We start from the raw sequence: 19580 nt of genomic DNA on the forward strand, positions 1-19580 counted from the left end.
ATTTTTTTCCACTTAATAAACAATTTTGCCAATATCCTGAGATACAAAAAAAAAAAATTGGAACTACCAGTATTTTATTCTCCGTGGTCTCTGCTTTCAGAAAATATACCATGTCTGGGGATTTTAAGTAATCTTTAGGCCTAAAATTATTTTTTTATGCAAAAAATGCAAAAAAAACAGCCCTGGCAGGGAAAGGGTTAATGTTCATACAGTAATTCAAGGGTGACCTTTCCACTTTTTACAAAAGAAAATATGACACAAGGAAGCAATATCTGCGGACTCAGTAATTACAGGATTGTTGTGTGCTGTGACTGAGTTGTATGTTTGCACGGCATTTGTCAGCAGCTGTTTCTGGCAGCCTAGAAGCTGCTGACGGAAGCTGTACAAACATACATTACTGTCATAGCACACGACCATACTTTAAAGTGGTTGTAAACTCTTTACAACCACTTTGTACTACAGGCAAGCCCATAATGAGGCTTACCTGTAGCTACACTGGATATCTCCTAAACCTGCACAGTTTAGGAGATATCCCTGTATTTGCATGTGCCGACGTCATCAGCACATGCGCACGTAAGCAAACTGAAGCAACGGCGCGTACATGCCGTTGCCTCAGTTAGACTGTGCCATTACCGGCGACTGCCATGCGCGGAAGTGATGTCACCAATCACAGCGCCGGAGCCGCGATACCCAGAAGTAACCCCCTGGAGCGATGTCGGCCACTGGAGCGGTGAAGGAGGACCGCTGCTTCGATCTCAGGTAAGTAATTCATAATGAGCTAGTAGTGAACTAGCTCATTATGCCTTTTTCTTGCAGGTTTTTTTTTTTTTGTTTGGATTTTTGTTTTAGGGTTTACAACCACTTTAAGTCTGCAGATTTTGTGTCATGTGAGCCCTGATGAAGTGATAAACAGCCCCCGAAACATGTCAGCTTTGCAAACAACCTCTGTCTTTGGATTAAACATCAATATTAAACAAAAAGTAGTATTCGGGTTATAGGTGGAATCCGGTGGGCAGAGCCACCTGATGGCTTCCCGGCTCCGTTCCACCCACTTTAGGGAGTTTTCATCCACTTTTTAGGTTGCTCGTAATGCTTTTATTGCTTTAATTAAAGGTTTGAAAAGGGGAAACTCTCTCAGGTTGCTGTATCCCTGCTAAAAAGATTCACCCTTTAAATTTGTCTTGGTGACCTTATTTTAGACTCTATGACATCATCGCTGGGTCTCAGTGCAACATCAGAGCAACCCGCCTACTCCTCCTCAGTCCTGATGCAAGCAGTGGGAGGAGTTATGCAAATATCCAAATGCCTTGATCAGTCTGGAGCACGTTCCTAGGCAGCCTATATTTGCATTGGTAACGGCCCATATGTGATGCTGAGCCTCCATGACGAAAAAAAAAATGAAATCCAATAAAAAGGTTCCTGTCCATGTGACACCCATACACAAAATGAGGAGCACGGTGTCACCAGAACAGGAAGACACGTCCAGCAATAAACACCAATCTCAGGCATTCCAGCACTCTGCTAAATATGTATTTGTGTTTAATCGGCGTCCCCATTGAAGACATTACCTGTCACTTCCTGTTTTGGGAGGAAGTTAGGGGAAATCTCAATGGGGGGCACAGACAGAAAATAAAACCTCAACAGATTCTAGTACCCTTCTAAATAGTTTGGACTGGAGTTGGGCTTTAAAACCTTTAGCAATAATAGCAAGAAACTGGATTCTGTGTGGCGAACGTTCTGTGAAGATCATTGTTACATTTCCTTCCACATTGATACATAATAAAAATCGCAATGATCCGGCACTGAAGGAGCTGAAGGGGTTAAGTATAAATTACGATGTCACCAGGGAAGGACGCATCTGAGGAACCGTTCCTGAAAACATACGCGGCTAATGTTTGCTCTCTCTGGATGCGCCACCTGAGCCCCCGGCACTATGGAGCCACATTAATGCTAGTAACAAACACAGCTCTGGGCCTCCCCGCCGCCTCTTAGTCATCGTCATGTAATTGAAATATCCACGATACCACCAAGGACATCGCCAAAAGCACAGCAAGGTCAGCCAGCCAATCAGAGATCAGCTTTGGCCAGTGTAGCGTGCTCACAAATTGGTGCGACTTTCGCTGGCATTGCAACACATCAATGCATTCAGAGACACAGGGGTCTGTTTATAAAAATTCACCGCGCCAAATTCACAATTATTTTGTGGTCGTGACTAATCCCTGTAATTTCCTGAATATATTTATTTCCTATGATTATCAGCTCCATCTAGTGGGCATAATGTGGTAATTTCCTGAATGAGCTCAGTCAGGAAAAGGCAGCATTATGGCCACTAGATGGAGCTGATGATAATAAAAAGTAAACATATTAGGCAAATGGGAGTTATTTGTGACAGTTGTGCGAATGCTTGGGGCATTTGCACAGCTAATTTTTTAAATATAATCTGTAGTTGTATCGGTTTAAATACAAGCGATAAACTGACTGCCATGAGCTACCAAAGTTGTAGGACTTTTCTCCACGTTTCTGCTCTTCTCTGTCGGTCCTCACAATAGGCTTCACAGGATACAACTCAAAGTCCTAGTCCTTCAAAATCAAATCCTACAAAACTTGCCGTCTTTCTATATCACTTCCTTGCAGACATAATACCCTGGAACTTCACCCCTGGGAACCCCCCCAGGAATTTCACTTCTCCCCAAGAACTTCGCCCATGGAACCTCATCCCCGGGAATTTTACTTCATCCCAAGCACTTTGCCCAAGGAACCTTACTCCCAGGAACTCACCCCAGGAACTTCGCCCAAGGAGCCTTGCCCCCAGGAACTTCACTTCTGGAAACTTCACCCCCCCCTGGAAACTTCCCTTCACCCCACCGCAAGAACTTCACCCCCGGGAACTTCACCCAAGGAACCTCACCCCTGGGAACCTTACCTCCATGAACTTCGCCCAAGGAGCCTCGCACCCTGGAACCTCGCCCCCGGGAACTTAAATTCTGGAAACTTCACTTTACCCCACCGCAAGAACTTCACCTCCGGGAACTTCACTTCACCCCTGGGAACCACACCCCCAGGAACTTCGCCCAAGGAGCCTCACCCCCTGGAACCCCCCTCCCCCCGGGAACTTCACTTGTGAAAACTTCACCCCCCCCGGAAACTTTCCTTCACCCCACCACAAGAACTTCACCCCCGGGAACTTCACTTCACCCCCCCGGCAACTTCACCCAAGGAACCTTGCCCCCTGGAACTCTACTCACCAGCTTCTGTACATCCAGAAACTAAGAAGATGATATAGTAAGATGGCAAGTTTTGTAGGATTTGATATTGAAGAATGAGAACTTTAGGTATGGTTATTGTCTCCAAGACTTCCTTTGTGCTGCCAGTTGCCTATATGGACCCTGAGTCACCATGCAGGCATTTATCAGCTTTGTAACTTTTTTTTTTTTTTAACCGCTCTCAGACTGCCTACCGCAGATTTTCTGCAGCAGAGCGGCACTGCTACACTGGATCAAGTACATGTACATGACCCAGTACTCCTAGATACATACCCGCCACCCCTGCTGTGCTGTCATTCGCTCCAGCACAAGCTGACCAGCGGGTCCCGACAATGAATTACGGCTGGAACCTGCCAATCGGCTGAGTGAATGACAGAAGAGATCTCTGTGTTGGTTTGATATTGTTATTCTGAGTTACCAAATCCATTGATAAACTGGCAGAGCAGTTGGTTCACTACCCTTATTTATTTATCTGTGGGGTTGGGAGTTCTTTCCAGTACAGGGTTTTATAATATTGTTTTTAATACTAAAATGCTACAGGCCTGGAAACGGGACTATGGAGGAAACCTTTTAGATATTGGTACCTGGGTAGCGGTGTAATCAAAGGTAACATCAAACATATAAGACTTCTCCCGGGAACGGTTGGCTCTCAAAATGTCATCTGGGTCTTCCATGGGATCCATTAAAACCACCATCTAGGAAAAACAGAAAAAAAAAAATTAAAAACGTGAAAAGGAGCCAATCGTAAGTGAGATCCTACTGGTGGTCTTTTCTTCAGATTTATTGATGAACCGCTAATGTTGGCTAAAGTAGCAAAATTATTGGAATATCTGGTTATTTTTTGTAAAGATAACCAATGTGATCACTCCTAGAAATTTGCGAGGGGTGTGTCTGGCAAAATATTAATCCATTAATGTAATCTATCAAAGGATAATTAATTTTTTGAAAACCAGCCCTGATTATCCTTTATGGGACCCATCAAAGGTCTGGGAATTCTGTTCTTTCTATGGTTGGGTATTTCAACTAAATCAAATTTTGGAGTCAGTTTTTGATACATGGTTGAAGATTTTTTTTCCTAATATTCTTTCATGGTATTTTGGTTTAACTCTTTTTTTTGTGTGTTTTTTTGCACATTTAAAATATAATTTTAGGCCTGAAGATCACTTAAAACCCCCAAGACATCCATTTCCTGAAAGAAGAGAGAAAATAAGATGGTGGCAGTAGCAACTGTTTACGAGACGTAATATTAGCGCAATATATTATCCAATTTTTAGGGAAAGTATAAAGGGTGAAGTTGAGCCAAATAAATTCTTTTTTGTGATAAGTCCTCTTTAACGAGATATCAAAGGTCTATTAGACCCCTGATGTCTCAGCTGTCCTCCAAAGCATGATTTGCACTCCATTAACTTCTTTCTCACCCACAGCAGCCGTGGAAAATGACAGTTGGACTCGGAAGTTGGGTTTTACACGTTGCTTTTGGGTTCTTAGTAAGAAGGGGATTCTAGCTAAATCCAAAAATACATGTAAATAGTTTTATGAAATACATAACCTCATATATCTGTAGAGTTTAGCTTATTTCAGCACAAGTGTTTCTGGGGGGGGGATACAAGTCAGTCTGTTCCTCAACCGTCCAAGAGCTACCAGTAGAGTAGAACACGTCAGGATAAAAGCCGGGAACAGATGGTCCCTTGGCCTACAGACTCAGTAAATTCCCCCAAATCAGATAAAGGAATTATTCCAGAAACCGCGCCAGGTTGCAAACAATGTGTGCCGAAATCTTGGTGCAGGTGGAGCAGACAATGGCGTCCTTCTCCTCCTGACCAGACCTGCAGAACAATGCCTCCTATGTAGTGCGGGCACCTGCCAGGAACACACCAGACTGAGGTACGGCGCTTCAAAGGGGCATTTAAGGGGGCTTGGCCATTCAGTTGCAGGAGACGGAACCCGAAGTTTCAGTGTTATAAATATCTAATTTATTACAACATGTACTCCAGGCAGAAGGTCAGCCAGGATCTTCAGGTTAGGTGAAGCCTCGTACAGGCATCGGCCCACATGTCTGGGGGATATCTTCATATGAGTTCCCAGATCGGCCTACCTGATACAACCATTGTCTGTGTGTGTGTGTGTGTGTGCGTGTGTATGGGGGCGATGGGTGGTCCTGCTCTCTCCTAGCAGAAATGGATCATGTGCTGAGTCAGTTAGACACAGGTAACCATGAAGCAAGCAGGCAGTCTTGCTTTCTGTAGACAGAGTGCCATGGAATTGCCATGGAGAAGCAAATGTTGTCTAAATCTATCCGTCATGTGTCTTCTTCTTGAATCTTCTTCCAGATCTGTGCAGCAATCCAGTGTGAGACTTCCTGTAATAAAGACCGCCCACTGCTGCTCTCTGTCCTTGTGCAGGGGGACTGGTCTTGTCTCCGCCCCCTCCTGGAGTTTTCTGTAGCGGGTGGAGCCTGCTGGGCCCCTCCCACAACTCTACTCTCTCTTCTTGTGCGGGGTGACTGGTCTTGTCTCTGCCCACTCCTGTAGGTTTTTGTAGTGGGTGGAGCCTGCAGGGCCCCTGCCACAGCTCTGCTCTCTCTCTGTGTGCAGGGTGACTGGTCTTGTCTCTGCCCCTTCCTGTAGGTTTTTTTAGGAGGGTGGAGCCTGCAGGGGCCCCTCGGGGCCCCTCCCACCCCTCTGCTCTCTCTCTTCTTCTGCAGGGTGACTGGTCTTGTCTCTGCCCCTCCTGAATTTCTCTACACTTGTAGTGGGTGGAGCTTTTTTTTGTAACCCTTGCTTACCTTGTGGCAGGATCTCCACAGTTCACATACTCAACCACTGAGCGGATCCAGCGCGGTCTTGCCTAGATCCTCTTTGCAGCAGCCGTTGCTGGGGTCCCGTGCCACCATGTTTGTGTGTGAAGTCATTGGGAAGTCAGCAGGCTCTTCCAGGTTCCCAATGATGCGTCGCTAGTCCCGCCGTCCTCCTCCTCTGTGAATTAAATACTATGGCCTCCTGGGATATTGACGTACAGTACATATCCCAGGAGGCACAATGGGCACAGTACACGTCATTCGCCTAGGAAAATAATATGTACTGGACCAAACCCTTTTTCAAAAAAATGAAAAAAAAAAAGGGGGGGTAAGAAAAAAAAAAGATATTCAGGAAGCGAAGCGGAGGAGGGGTGGACACAAAGGACTTTTAATTTGAGGATGAAGATCCGCTATAAAAAAAAAAAGCCTAGAGCTAGCTCTTCTCTTGTTTATTCCTCCTTCACATTGTGCCCGGTCTGAGTTCAGCTTTAAGATGTATGTAGAGCCAAGTTCTTGGACCGCGGTTGGGTTCAGATTTGTTGCCCCGTTGGGGAGATTTTCTGTCACTTCCTGTATGCAGTAAAGATTCCCGCAGAAGATTGTACAGATTGCCGCCATAGACATTCTAAAGCGTATTTTTGGTAGAAGCGAATGAAGTAATCATGAATGTATCTGAACTTGGGGCAGCACAGTGGTGTAGTGGGTAGCACTTTAACCTAGCAACAAAAAATATTGACGCTGGTTCGAATCCCGACCACGACACTATCTGCCTGGAGTTTGCATGTACTCCCTGTGCCTGTGTGGGTTTCCTCCGGGTACTCCGGTCCCACACTCCAAAGACATGCTGGTAGGTTAATCGGATTCTGTCTAAATTGTCCCTAGTATGTATGAATGTGAGTTGGGGACCTTAGATTGTAAGCTCCTTGAGGGTAGGGACTGATGTGAATGTATAATATATATGTAAAGCGCTGCGTAAATTGACAGCACTATACAAGTACCTGAAATAATAATAATAAATAAACTTTTCCGAGAGGCGAGCAAAGTTGCGGCTCACTAATTAGCACCGTGCTCGCCGCAATGAATTTGTAATCAGCTCTTTGAAATAAAAGTGTAGATTTTATCTGACAGCACAACGCCAAGCAGCCCTCCCTGCTGTCATCTGAGCACGCTCCGATGCCTCCGCTCTGTGACATATGGCAGCTACGAACACCCTTAAAGGAGAACTCCGGCCTTCCCTTCAGTCTTGCACAGCGGTACCGGCTCCTCTCCTAGGCTGAAATGTCTTCCTCTGATTTCACCGCACACTGTGAGCTTCTCTCACCATGTTCATTAGAAGCTGCAACAAGTCAGATAGCGCCCCGCTTCATTTCCTGGCCAGCATCATCTAGCACTTTCCTCCCCAGCCTGACTGTCCCCGGCCCCGCCCCTTTCATTCATTGGTTTTCAGTTCTTTCAATCATGGAGGCTCCTCACATGTGGGCGTTACCTGTGCAAATAACGCCGCCTAGAAACACCCACTCCTCCAGACTGATCAAGGCATTTTGCAAAAACCCCTCCCTTTTTATATTAAAATATTTTTAAGATTACTTAAAGGATAACTCCGCTTTCCTGGGCAAAAAAAAAAATAGCAAATAAAAAAAATGTATATAACATATACAACTGCAAACACAAGTCATTTTGTAATTAAAAGTGGTATTAAAGGTTTAGCTTTTTAAAAAAAAAAAAAAAAAAACCAAACATGTCATACCTGCTCTGTGTAATGATTTTGCACAGAGCACCCCGATCCTCCTCTTTTCAGGTCCCCCGCTGGCACTCCTGGCTCCTCCCCCTTGACCAGCCTGCTATGGAGGGGGGGGCGGGGGGGCACTGGTGCGTGCTCACTCCCGAGCCCTGCTCTATGCGTCCAGAAGACACAGAGCCTCAGGTCCGCTCCGCCTCCTGCTCTCTCCTCATTGACTCGCTGGCTGTGATTGACAGCAGTGGGAACCAATGGCTCAGCCAATGAGGAGAGGGAGTCTCAGGACAGCCGAGGCTCCCGTGCACATTGCTGGATCGAGAGGGGGCTCAAGTGAATAATAGGGGGGATGTGGGGGGAGCAGCACACAGAAGGTTTCATATATAGAACGCACCTTCAGCCTTTACAGCCACTTGAATGTTAGTAAAAAATTTTCTTTCCTTTTCAATCCGCAGCTCTATGATTTTCTGTAAAATGCAATACGGCCACCGGGAGGCACTCTGTACACAGATGGTATACAGAGTGCCCCCCAGAAATGCAATACAGCCACCGGGAGGCGCTCTGCACACAGATGGTATACAGTGTGCCCCCAGAAATGCAATACAGCCACCGGGAGGCGCTCTGCACACAGATGGTATACAGTGTGCCCCCAGAAATGCAATACAGCCACCGGGAGGTGCTCTGCACACAGATGGTATGCAGAACACCCCCAGAAATGCAATATGGCCACCTGGAGGCGCTCTGTGCACAGATGGTATACAAAGCGCCCCCAGGAATGCAATATGGCCACCTGGAGGCGCTCTGTACACAGATGGTATGCGGAACACCCCCAGAAATGCAATATGGCCAACTGGAGGTGCTCTGTACACAGATGGTATGCAGAACACCCCCAGAAATGCAATATGGCCACCAGGAGGCGCTCTGTACACAGATGGTATACAAAGCACCCCCCAGAAATGCAATATGACCACCTGGAGGCGCTCTATGCACAGATGGTATGCAGAACTCCCCCAGAAATGCAATACGGCCACCTGGAGGCGCTCTGTACACAGATGGTATACAAAGCGCCCCCCAGAAATGCAATATGACCACCTGGAGGCGCTCTATACACAGATGGTATGCAGAACTCCCCCAGAAATGCAATATGGCCACCCGGAGGCGCTCTGTACACAGATGGTATACAAAGCGCCCCCCAGAAATGCAATATGACCACCTGGAGGCGCTCAATACACAGATGGTATGCAGAACTCCCCCAGAAATGCAATACAGCCACCTGGAGGCGCTCTGTACACAGATGGTGTACAGAGCACTGAGAGCACCCCTCAGAAATGTAATTTCCTGCTTGTGTGATTGGCTCACTGATTTTCCCAGAAGTCTGTACTAAGATACAAGTCAGATTTTGGGCATCCTCTGCAACACAAAATGTCATTTTTGGAGAGATACTCCCAAAGGGAAATGACTTCTAAAAAGGGATGCAGACCCTGCCGCTTTCCTCATTAGAGCCATGCAGGTGCAGCAGCTGATCGATAATTAAAAAAGTTACTCCCAGTCACATTCACTCCCATACACAGAGAAACAAACAGCTATTTCTTCAGAATAACAAAAGGTAAGAATCTGCTACAACGTTTGTTACAATCCCTGCAATGTACAGAGATCACCCAGAAGTTATTCTAGTTTTTTTTTTTTGTACAAGTATGTGACTTCAGGCTGCGATCACTTGCATCCTTTGAAGGGTTGAAGTGACACCTGTTGCAGGTATCTGCGTGCAATGCACACCCTCCCGTCTCAGTGTCTTATTAGGCCCCTGGCACTTTTCCCCCTCCCCACACCGCTGGCTCCCGTCTGTCCAGGCTGTTGCTGTAGCAACGTTGTCCTTGCCAAAAAGTGGGTAGCTGATGCATCTTAAAAGCCTGTTATCCGCCAGCACCATCTGTGCTGACTTCTCCCCGGATCGCTCTGTCTTCTTCTGTAACCTGTAGATGCGCCTCGTTCATTTCAATTCCCCTCAGTTAAAGGGAAACTAGCAAATATTGTAGAAACACAGGTTTTAAGCAATTTGTACTGTAAAGTTGACTTGAAAGAAATTTTTTGTCTCAGTTTTCACATTTTTATGCGCTTGGGTGAAGATTTATGGTTGAATAATGCAGATTTACAGGCGTTCCCTCTAGTGGCTGATCTGTGTATCAGGCAGTTCAATCACCATCCTTAGTGCAAGTAACTAACAGCAGCGTTAAAGCGTATCTAAAAGGCATTTTTGTGATGATTGTTCTAGTACCTCCAGGTCCACCAGGACTTCCAGAGCCCCTAACACTACGTTCAATGCCTGCCAGTGCTTCCAGAGCTTTTTCAAATGGCGTTCAGTCTGTCCCCTGACCCAGAGAGGTATTTTTTCAGGCATCAGCCTTTGAAGTGGCTGGTGCTGTGTCCTCTTGCCAGCTACCCTGCTTTGAGCAAAAGATCGATACCATATCGCTGCTAGCCTGCTTCGTTGCAGATCTGTATTGACCTGTCTAATCCCTTGCCTGCTACCTGCCCACAACCTTTGCTTGAGCCTGACCACTCTTCTGCTGTCTTGCCTATTGCTGACCCAGATTGTCCTGACCACTCTTCTGATGTCTTGCCCGTTTCTGACCCAGATTGTCTTGACCACTCTTCCGCTGTCTTGCCCATTGCTAACCCAAATTGTCCTGATCACTCTTCTGCTGTCTTGCTCAATCCTGACCCAGATTATTCTGACCACTCTTCTGCTGCCTTGCCCATTGCTGACCCAGATTGTCCTGGGCACTCTTCTGATATCTTGCTAATTGCTGACCCAGATTATTCTGACCACTCTTCTGTCTTGCCCATTGCTGACCCAGATTGTCCTAGCCACTCTTCTACTGCCTTGCCCGTTGCTGCCCAGGATTGTCCTGGCCACTTTTCTGCTGTCTTGCTCAATGCTGACCCAGATTGTCCTGGCCACTCTTCTGCTGTCTTGCTCAATGCTGACCCAGATTATTCTGACCACTCTTCTGTCTTGCCCATTGCTGACAAAAATTGTCCTGATCACTCTTCTGCCGTCTTGCCCCTTACTGACCCAGATTGTCCTGGCCACTTTTCTGCTGTCTTGCTCAATGCTGACCCAGATCATTCACACTCTTCTGCTGCCTTGCCCATTGCTGACCCAGATTGTCCTAGACACTCTTCTGCTGCCTTGCCCGTTGATGACCCAGGTTGTCCTGGGCACTCTTCTGCTATCTTGCTCATTGCTGACCCAGATTGTCCTGGCCACTCTTCTGCTGCCTTGACCATACCTTACTTACTGTAGATTGTTCTTACCACTCTTCTGCTATCTTGTCTGTTGCTGACCTAGATTTTTCTGACCACTCTTCTGCTGACTTGCCTGCTGTTGACCCAGATTGTTCTGACCACTCTTCTGATGTTTTGCCTGCTGCCAATACAGACTGTTATGACTACTCCTTTACCTGTTGCCTACCTATAACCTCCGATTGAACTGCTGACCACTCTTCTCGCTCTGCTGTCTTGCAGTGTTGCTGCCCCAGTTTTTCCTTGTCACTCTTCTGCTGCCTTGCCCATACCTTACTTTCTGTAGATTGTTCTGACCACTCTTCTGCTGTCTTGCCTGCAGTTGACCCAGATTGTTCTGACCACTCTTCTGCTGTCTTGTCTGTTACTGACCCAGATTGTTCTGACCACTCTTCTGCTGTCTTGCCTGCAGTTGACCCAGATTGTTCTGACCACTCTTCTGCTGTCTTGCCTGCTGCCATTACAGACTGTTATGACTACTCCTTTGCCGGTTTTCTACCTATGACCTCCGATTGAACCTGACCAGTGACCACTCTTCTCGCTCTGCTGTCTTGCAATAATGCTGCCTCAGATTGTCCCGTCCACTCTTCTGCTGCTTTGCCCATACCTTACTTACTGTAGATTGTTCTGATCACTCTTCTGCTGCCTTTCCCGTTGCTGATCAAGATTATGCTGACCACTATTTTGCTGCATTGCCCATTGCTGACCTGGATTGTGTCCTAACCACCCTGTCTTGCCCATTGCTGACCCAGGTCCTATGACATCATTCCCCTGTCTGATCTTGGACTCGGTTGAAGCTGCAGCTTAAGCAGGTGGCAGTGAGGAAGCCCGGCAAGGAAGGTATACATGAAGGATGAGCTATGTGCAGACTGTTGCTTACCCCTAAATGTCTCTTTAAATAAAAGTGGAATCATATCAAAATTCTATCAATAATAAAAAATGATAAAAAATTGTTTAAAAATCAAAATCAAACAAAAATCAGTAGAATTTCCATTTAATGTCTTATCTTTATACATCCCAAATTTTATATGGCTTTTACCACTGCCACTCGGCATTGAGTGACGCTACAGACAAACCAACATAATTTATAAGGTTTTATAAGCTGTCCAATCTCTACTCCCCCCCCCCCCCCGCGATCTCCCCGTCGGCGGTGTCCGCGTCTCCATGGATATGATGCCGTGTCCCCATCTCACCTTTGGTATTCTGTGACAGATCAGGGAACCTTGCTGGAAATACCGTCTCGGAATATATATAGAATTGATCCATTCTAAATATACTATAAGTGTAGGAAACCACTTCATTGGTCAGCTGGAAACTAAGGTATTTACATCTAATGAGAGGGACGAGCCGTAGAGCATTAATGTGAACTCTGCGACCTGGTACTTTCCTGGCGCGGGCATGTTGGGTTAAGCCTCGTGTTGTGCCGTAACAGTTGAAAAGGTCACACAGGAGATACAACAGGCCTGAACCAGGAGAAGATAATCTTCTATACATAACACGGTACATATAATTCATCTCCATAGCAATCCCTCATAACGTTTGTCATTCTAGTCGAACAACTAAATTCAAAGGTGAAACATAGAAAGGAACCTTGTACAGTGAGGTTATTATTCTGGTGACCCCCCATTGTTCTATATGATGAGTCTGCAGTTCTACATCATCCTTGGCCCTCTTCGGCTTGCTGTCTGAGCCTCAGGTTGCTAGTGAACCTTACCTAGTGCTCTCTCCTTCCTGTAGCTGGCAAAGTAGCCCCTCTCAACGCAAGCCTGATATCAGCCTTCAGTGGGGGGTCAATAGAAAGACCGATGAATAAGACTTGTCGCATAGCTCCCAAATTGTCCTCATTTGGCCAGACTGGGAACCAAATGCCTTTGTCCATCCCTACCCCTCAATTGACCCTCATTCTGGTCCGATGTATAGACCTCTATTCAGGGCTGCTGTTAGAAATAATGGGGATCCTAGGGTGCATACACTGGTAAGGTCCTCCATGTAAATTTACGGAAAGATCCATGGGAAACACACTTACTTAAACCTATCGCGGATGTTACCTGTTGGGAACGCACCCTAATCACTCACATTTTTATTGGGACGAGGCAAACCATAGCGCGATCATGGAAAACACCACTTCTTCCTTTTGAAGAGGTTAAAAAACAGGTTCATGGAACACTTATTAACAAACAGTTGGTGGCGAACCTTGGGGACACATGACAAATTTCAATGAATTGGATATTGGACAAATCCCAGTGGATTTGGCGACCCTGGCTAGGCCACTTCCCTCCTTCTCAAATGACTTCCCGTTTCTTAGAACTGTGATGGTTCCATGCACAGCTTAGAACCCATGGGGTACCCAATTCCCCACGCTCCATTCCTTCTCCCTCGTTCTCTTCTTTCTCTTTTCTCTTCTGGTTGTACATCTCTGCCTTCCTCTTTGCTTGTTACTTCTGGATGGGCAACGTAGGCCTTTCCCCTTTCCAATCCTCATCTCCACCTAAACCCTCCCAGTCCCCTTCCCCACCCTTTGTACCCCCCCCCCCTTTTTTTTTTGCCAGGCCTCTCGTTTAAACCTTTTATTTGGGTTATAGGGTCATTGGGATGACAGTGGATTGAAAAGCATGATGTTGACTCGATTCCCTTGGTGATGTCTCTATTGCGGTTCTTGTAAATGTACGATCTCTATATTCAGGCAACTAATTTGCTTGAATAACTGGGTACTCCGTAAGTTTTGATTTACCTATGTTATAAGGCCATTGCCTTTCATGTCCTACATTTAGGGAGGAATATTTGTACACTGTGCTTCAATACATTTTGTTCCTACTTTGTGTAATGCTTCTATTTCTCCTTTTATTGCTAAAAATTTCAATAAAATTTTAGTAAAAGAAATCATGGGGATCTGCACAGCCTAGCTGACAGAACAGTGAAGTCCAACAGGCTCCAGCCACATGAACAAACCACTCATTCATACAACCAGAGAAAGAGATTCAGGGTACAGATTCCTCAATCCCTTCTCTGCTGTCTCAGCTGCACAGTGAATGAACAGGAAGCACTCTGTACACAGACTCCCTGTTCATTCACAAACTGAAGCTTTGTAAACACAGGGAGGGCCACAGAGGGATTGGTTCCAGTAATTGGGCCCATTCCTACTGCTTTGGGACCCCCTGTTGAACTTACGGGGCCTGGGCCCTGTACAGGAGGGCAAGTGCTACCCCCTTATCAGCCGCCCTGTCTCATTAAATGCTCTATATAACTACCCAAACTGGTTTACAGCACCAAAACTTTCATCCAGTTCTGATCGTTAAATTCCTAATTTGGATTACCAGTATACAGGAAATGTAATGGCGGGAAAAAAATAAATAAATCACTAGTGAGATCCATCAGCCACTTTTGGCATATTAATTATCTAATATGTGTAACTGGGCATGTGCCGAGTTGAGTTGCATCTTGATATAGCGCGGTCATTTACCCCGTAGGATCTCAACGCGCTTACAAACACATACACATACTAGGGCCAATTTGATAGACAGGATCAGATTAACCTACCAGCATGTCTTTGGAGTGTGGGAGGAAACCGGAGTACCCGGAGGAAACCCACGCAAGCACAGGGAGAACATGCAAACTCCAGACAGATGATGCCGTGGTCGGGATTTGAACCACGAACCCTATTGCTGCTAGGTGAAAGTGCTAACCACTACACCACTGTGCTGGGGGTGGGGTGTCCTTTACCTACATACTTTGTGCCGGTAGGTGTCCCTCTTTTGATCAAAGTTGGGAGGTTTGTCTCTGAACTCATATGAATTGTCCTGGAAAGAAGACATCTGTGAATTGTGTTTATTTGATAATGTTGCATTGGGCTGGGCATGAAAATGCCGGAAAGCCTAATGACAACCAGGTTTATATATCAGATCAATAACAAAGATATAGGATTACAGTTTTCCTCTCTCGGGTTGTATGCAGATTAGAGGTCGACCGATATGGGTTTTTCTCTGGCCGATGCCAAAGCCGATATTTAGAAATCGCGGTGGCCGATGGCCGATATATGATGCCGATTTTTTTGGGCCGATATATTAGGCCGATTTTTTTTTTTTCCCCCTTCATCTCATAAAATCTAACAGTTAGACCCCTTTTACACTGGGGCGTTTTTCAGGCGCTTTTGGGCTAAAAATAGCGCCTGTAAAACGGCTCTCCTGCAGTCTATGTGAAAGCTCGAGTGCTTTCACACTGAGGCGATGCGCTGGCAGGATGTTAAAAAAAAGTCCTGCAAGCGGCATCTTTGGAGCGGTGTATACCGCTCCTCCACCACTCCTGCCCATTGAAATGAATGCGCACCGCTGCCGAAGCGCCTGCAAAGCGTTTCGGCAGCAGCGCTTCAGGGGCGCATTTAACCCCTTCTTCGGCCGCTAGCTGGGTTATAAGCGCCCCGCTAGCAGCTGAATAGCGCCGCTAAAATGACGGTAAAGCGCCGCTAAAATTAACAGCGTTTTACCGTCAACGCATGCCTGCTCCAGTGTGAAAGCAGCCTTAAGTAATAAGTGATACAGAAAATTTTTTATATTTAAACATTTATTAAACAAAACAAACCTCCGATCAGTTCACTTGTATGTAGAATTTAGATTAAAAAAAAAATAACTATATCTTAAATATTAAATACACAAAAACAGGTAATCAAAACTTTTGGACGAAAAAAATGGGCTAACTTTACTGCTTTTTTTTTTTTTTTTTTTTATTTCATTAGTGTATTTAAAAAAAAAAAATTGCGTTTGAAAGACCGCTGCGCAAATACCGTGTGACATAAAATATTGCCACAACCGCTATTTTATTCCCTAGGGTCTCTGCTAAAAAAATTATATATAATGTTTGGGGGTTCTAAGTGATTTTCTAGCAGAAAATACAGGATTTTTACTTGTAAGCAACAAGTGTCAGAAAAGATTTAGTCTTTAAATGGTTAAACTGAAAACTTCTCCATGGAGTTCAGTCTATTGATAAAAGAACCTGAAAGAGATTCAAATGTATCTTCTTATCAGATTTGGCAGGCTGCCCAGAGGAGGAGAGAAGAAAACTTCAGACAACTTGCAATTGACTTCTATTACAGAAGTCATTTGCAAGTCCCGCTGAATCAGCTTTTTTTATCAGCACAATCGGCTGATGCCGATTAAGTAAAAAAAGCCAAATATCGGCCGATATATCGGTCGACCTCTAATGCAGATCCCAAAACAATGTTAACGCGTCCTGCAGATTTAAAAAAAATAACACGTCAGAAGCTGCTCCCTTTCAGGCATGCTGTCTCTGATTGAAACCTCAGACGGAACCCCAGACAGAGGGGGAAGAAATGTAACTTGAGCTACTGAGCTCTGTAAATAACCAGCTCTTTCCAGTAAAGCAGGAATGGCTTTGGAAAGAAGGAATCACTAAAATGAAGATCTTTTATTTGATATAGCTGCATAGGGCTATTATTGGAAGGACAGGAGAGCCTAAATGACAATGGAGTTTATATAACATCAAATATATTTACAGAAATATGTTTAAGGGATTCAGTAGCTTATCCTAGCTAAAGATGAAAAAAAAAAATACATAAGAATAGGAGATCACAGTTTTCCTATCTAGGGTTGTATGCAGATCCAGAAACAATATTGAAGGGTCCTGCAGAATCTTATACATATTACATCAGAAGCTGCTCCCTTTCAGGCAAACTGTCTCTTGTTTACATTTTCAGACCGAGTCGTCTCAAGTAAGGAAGACTTGAGCTACTGAGCTCTGTAACCAATCCACTCTTTACACTAAAGCATGAATGGCTTTAAAAGGAAGACAGTGAAGTGTTTCTTTGATGGTTGCATGGAGCTGTTCTTGAAAAAGCGAAAAAGCCTAAATGATGAATGAGTTAATTTAACAGATCAATAACATTAACAGAAATATATCCAAAAGATTTAGTTGCTTATCCAAGCTAAAGACGATAAAGGGTACCTAAAACTATAACCTAAAGTTACAGTTTCACTATTTAGGGTTGCATGCAGACTGTCAGGACCTGAATCACCTGGTGGTGACACTGTGGCTCCCAGAGTGGAAGATCATAGTCCCGGTGTCTACCAGCGGGTGTCTTCCAGCCGCCAGCAGATCCCAGTACCTGATGATGGCTGCCAGGAGGGTATTTAGGTCGTCCCCTACAAGTGCCTCTTGCTCTAGTGTTATGTCAGGAAACAGCAGCAGGGTTGGCTAGATCTGCAGAATGTCAGGACCTGGATAACCTGCTGGTGGCACTGTGATTCCCAAAGTGGAAGATCGTAGTTCCGGGGTCCACTAGTGGGTGTCTTTCAGCAGCTAGCAGATCCCAGTAATCAGCCTCCACCTGATGGTGGCTGCTGAGAGGATATTTAGGTCCGCCCCTACTAGTGCCTCTCACTCCAGTGTTTTGTCAGGAAGTAGCAGCAGGGACGGCCAAATCTGCAGTTTGTCAGGACCTGGATCACCTGCCTGGATCACCTGCCTGGATCACCTGCCTCCCAGCAGCCAGCAGATCCCAGCAATCAGTCTCCTCCTGATGCTTGCTGCTGGGAGGGTATTTAATTTCTCCTCTACATTTCCTTTGTGCTTCAATGTTTTTCCCTGCTAGCCAGATACTTCTTGGCAATTTAATCCTGAACCTGATTTCTGCCTCTGTCTTGTACCTGTACCCTTTACTCTTCTGCCTCATATCTGCTCCCCTTGTTCCTGATCCTTGTCCTGGTTCCCCCTTCCTAGCATCTCTGGTATTACCCTGGTTATCTGTGTTCCTCATCTTGTATATATTGTACATGGTTAGTTTGCTAGTTAGGTTGTTACTTAGGTTGTTTTTTTAGATACAGTATTTTGTCTTTTGGGTATGGTTCACTTATAGCTTCACGTTTGCTGTGTATTCTGTTTGCTGGTGTTTGGCTGGGTTTTGTTGCACTGTTAATAAAAACTTGCTTAAATCACATATAGTCTGGTCTCAGTTTTCAAAGTGTAGCTATGCAGATATGTCCATCCCTGCAATCAGTATCCCTGACACAGATCTGGGTCCTTCAGATTTCTATATATCACATTGGAAGCTGCTCCCTTTCAGGCACACTGTCTGTGATTTCAATCTCAGACAGAGCCATCTCAAGGAAGGAGGACAGGGGGGGGGGGGGGGGGGGGAGTTTAACTTGAGCTACTGAGCTCTGTAAAAAAAACAAAAAAAAAAAATAGTTCTTTACAGTGCGGTAGATAATCATATTCTGGAAATCACAAGTAAAGTAAGTGAAGACCTGCATATGAAATACTAAATATTAGGGTTGCACCGATACTGGTATGCCGATACCGAGTATTTGCATAAGTATCGGTACTCGTGCAAATGCACCGATACCTGAAACCAATACTTTCAGGTTAGGTTCTTTGAGCTGTCAGCGGGTCTCCCCAGTGTTAAATGGCAATGTTTATTAACAACATTGCTCAGCCGCTGAAACACTAAAATAAAAAGAAACATTGTTTCTTTTTGAATCTTTCTGTTTCTTCATCTGCAGATCAAAAGGATGAACAAATGTCCCTCTGTTTAACCCCTTATAAACCCTTTATTTACTCTAATCAGCCTTAATTAACTCCCTATTCTCCTCCATTTAATTATTTTCCTGTTTTTTTTATTTTTAGTTCAGGTCCATTTTATAAACGATAAACAATTAAAACTTTTTTTGTTTGCTTTGTTAGTGAATATTAACATATATTTATACATTTCACATTGAAAAAGCACAGAATTAAAACAAAATCTATTTATTTAATGTGTAAATATTTTTGTTAATGCTTTGTACCATTGCTGACAGCTAAAGTAAAAAAAATAAACTGTTGCTGTAGGTATCGGTAATTGGTATCGGAACTCGTACTCGTAAAAAAAAAAAAAAAAAAATGGTATTGGTGCATCCCTACTAAATATTGCCTTATAACATTTAAACAATATTTTACGCTCTTATTATTTTGGCCCTACTATACATCCCCTTCTGCCCTTCTGTGAAGATGTTCCTACCTGGTCATCCACCTTATGGGCGATGATGGTAGCTCCTTCCATAAGTTCTGTTTCATTGATTGGCCGGATACGGAGAGCGACCTGTATGGATAAAGAAAAGTAGAGTTATCAGCTGACCGTTGTACTATACACATACCACCAATCAAAAATGCAGCACATGGCCAAACACAAAACGTACAGAATCAGCATTTCCTAAATATATCTAGAAATTATCTCAATCAATCGAATCAAATATTATTAATACACTACGTGATAAAAGGTCGTTGGACACCTGACCATCACTCCTCCGCCAAGCTTGTTGGACATCTCATTCCAAACTTTTGGTCATTACTATGAAATATGGAGTTGGCCCTCCTTTTCTGGCCTTACTTGTTCAGTCAGGCAGATGACACTTCCCATTCAAAAACCATGGCCGTTAATATTGAGTTACCCTTCTATGTGGCCATACCATCCTCCAATCTTCTGGGAAGACTT

The 19580-nt window shown here is 44.8% G+C and overlaps 1 protein-coding gene across 1 annotated transcript in view; it reads right to left on the bottom strand.

Moving 5' to 3' along the window:
* Positions 1 to 19580, bottom strand: part of KIF19 (kinesin family member 19) — an 82775-nt gene that overhangs the window by 54318 nt on the left and 8877 nt on the right. Inside the window, exons 2-3 of the mRNA XM_073606882.1 lie at positions 19107 to 19187; positions 3848 to 3958 (exon numbers count right to left, since the gene is read on the bottom strand). Of these exons, the coding sequence (XP_073462983.1) occupies positions 3848 to 3958; positions 19107 to 19187 (192 nt within the window). The remainder of the gene's footprint in view (positions 1 to 3847; positions 3959 to 19106; positions 19188 to 19580) is intronic.

The sequence above is a fragment of the Aquarana catesbeiana genome, linkage group LG12 (genome assembly GCF_042186555.1).
Source record: "Aquarana catesbeiana isolate 2022-GZ linkage group LG12, ASM4218655v1, whole genome shotgun sequence".
Classification (NCBI taxonomy): Eukaryota; Metazoa; Chordata; class Amphibia; order Anura; family Ranidae; genus Aquarana; species Aquarana catesbeiana.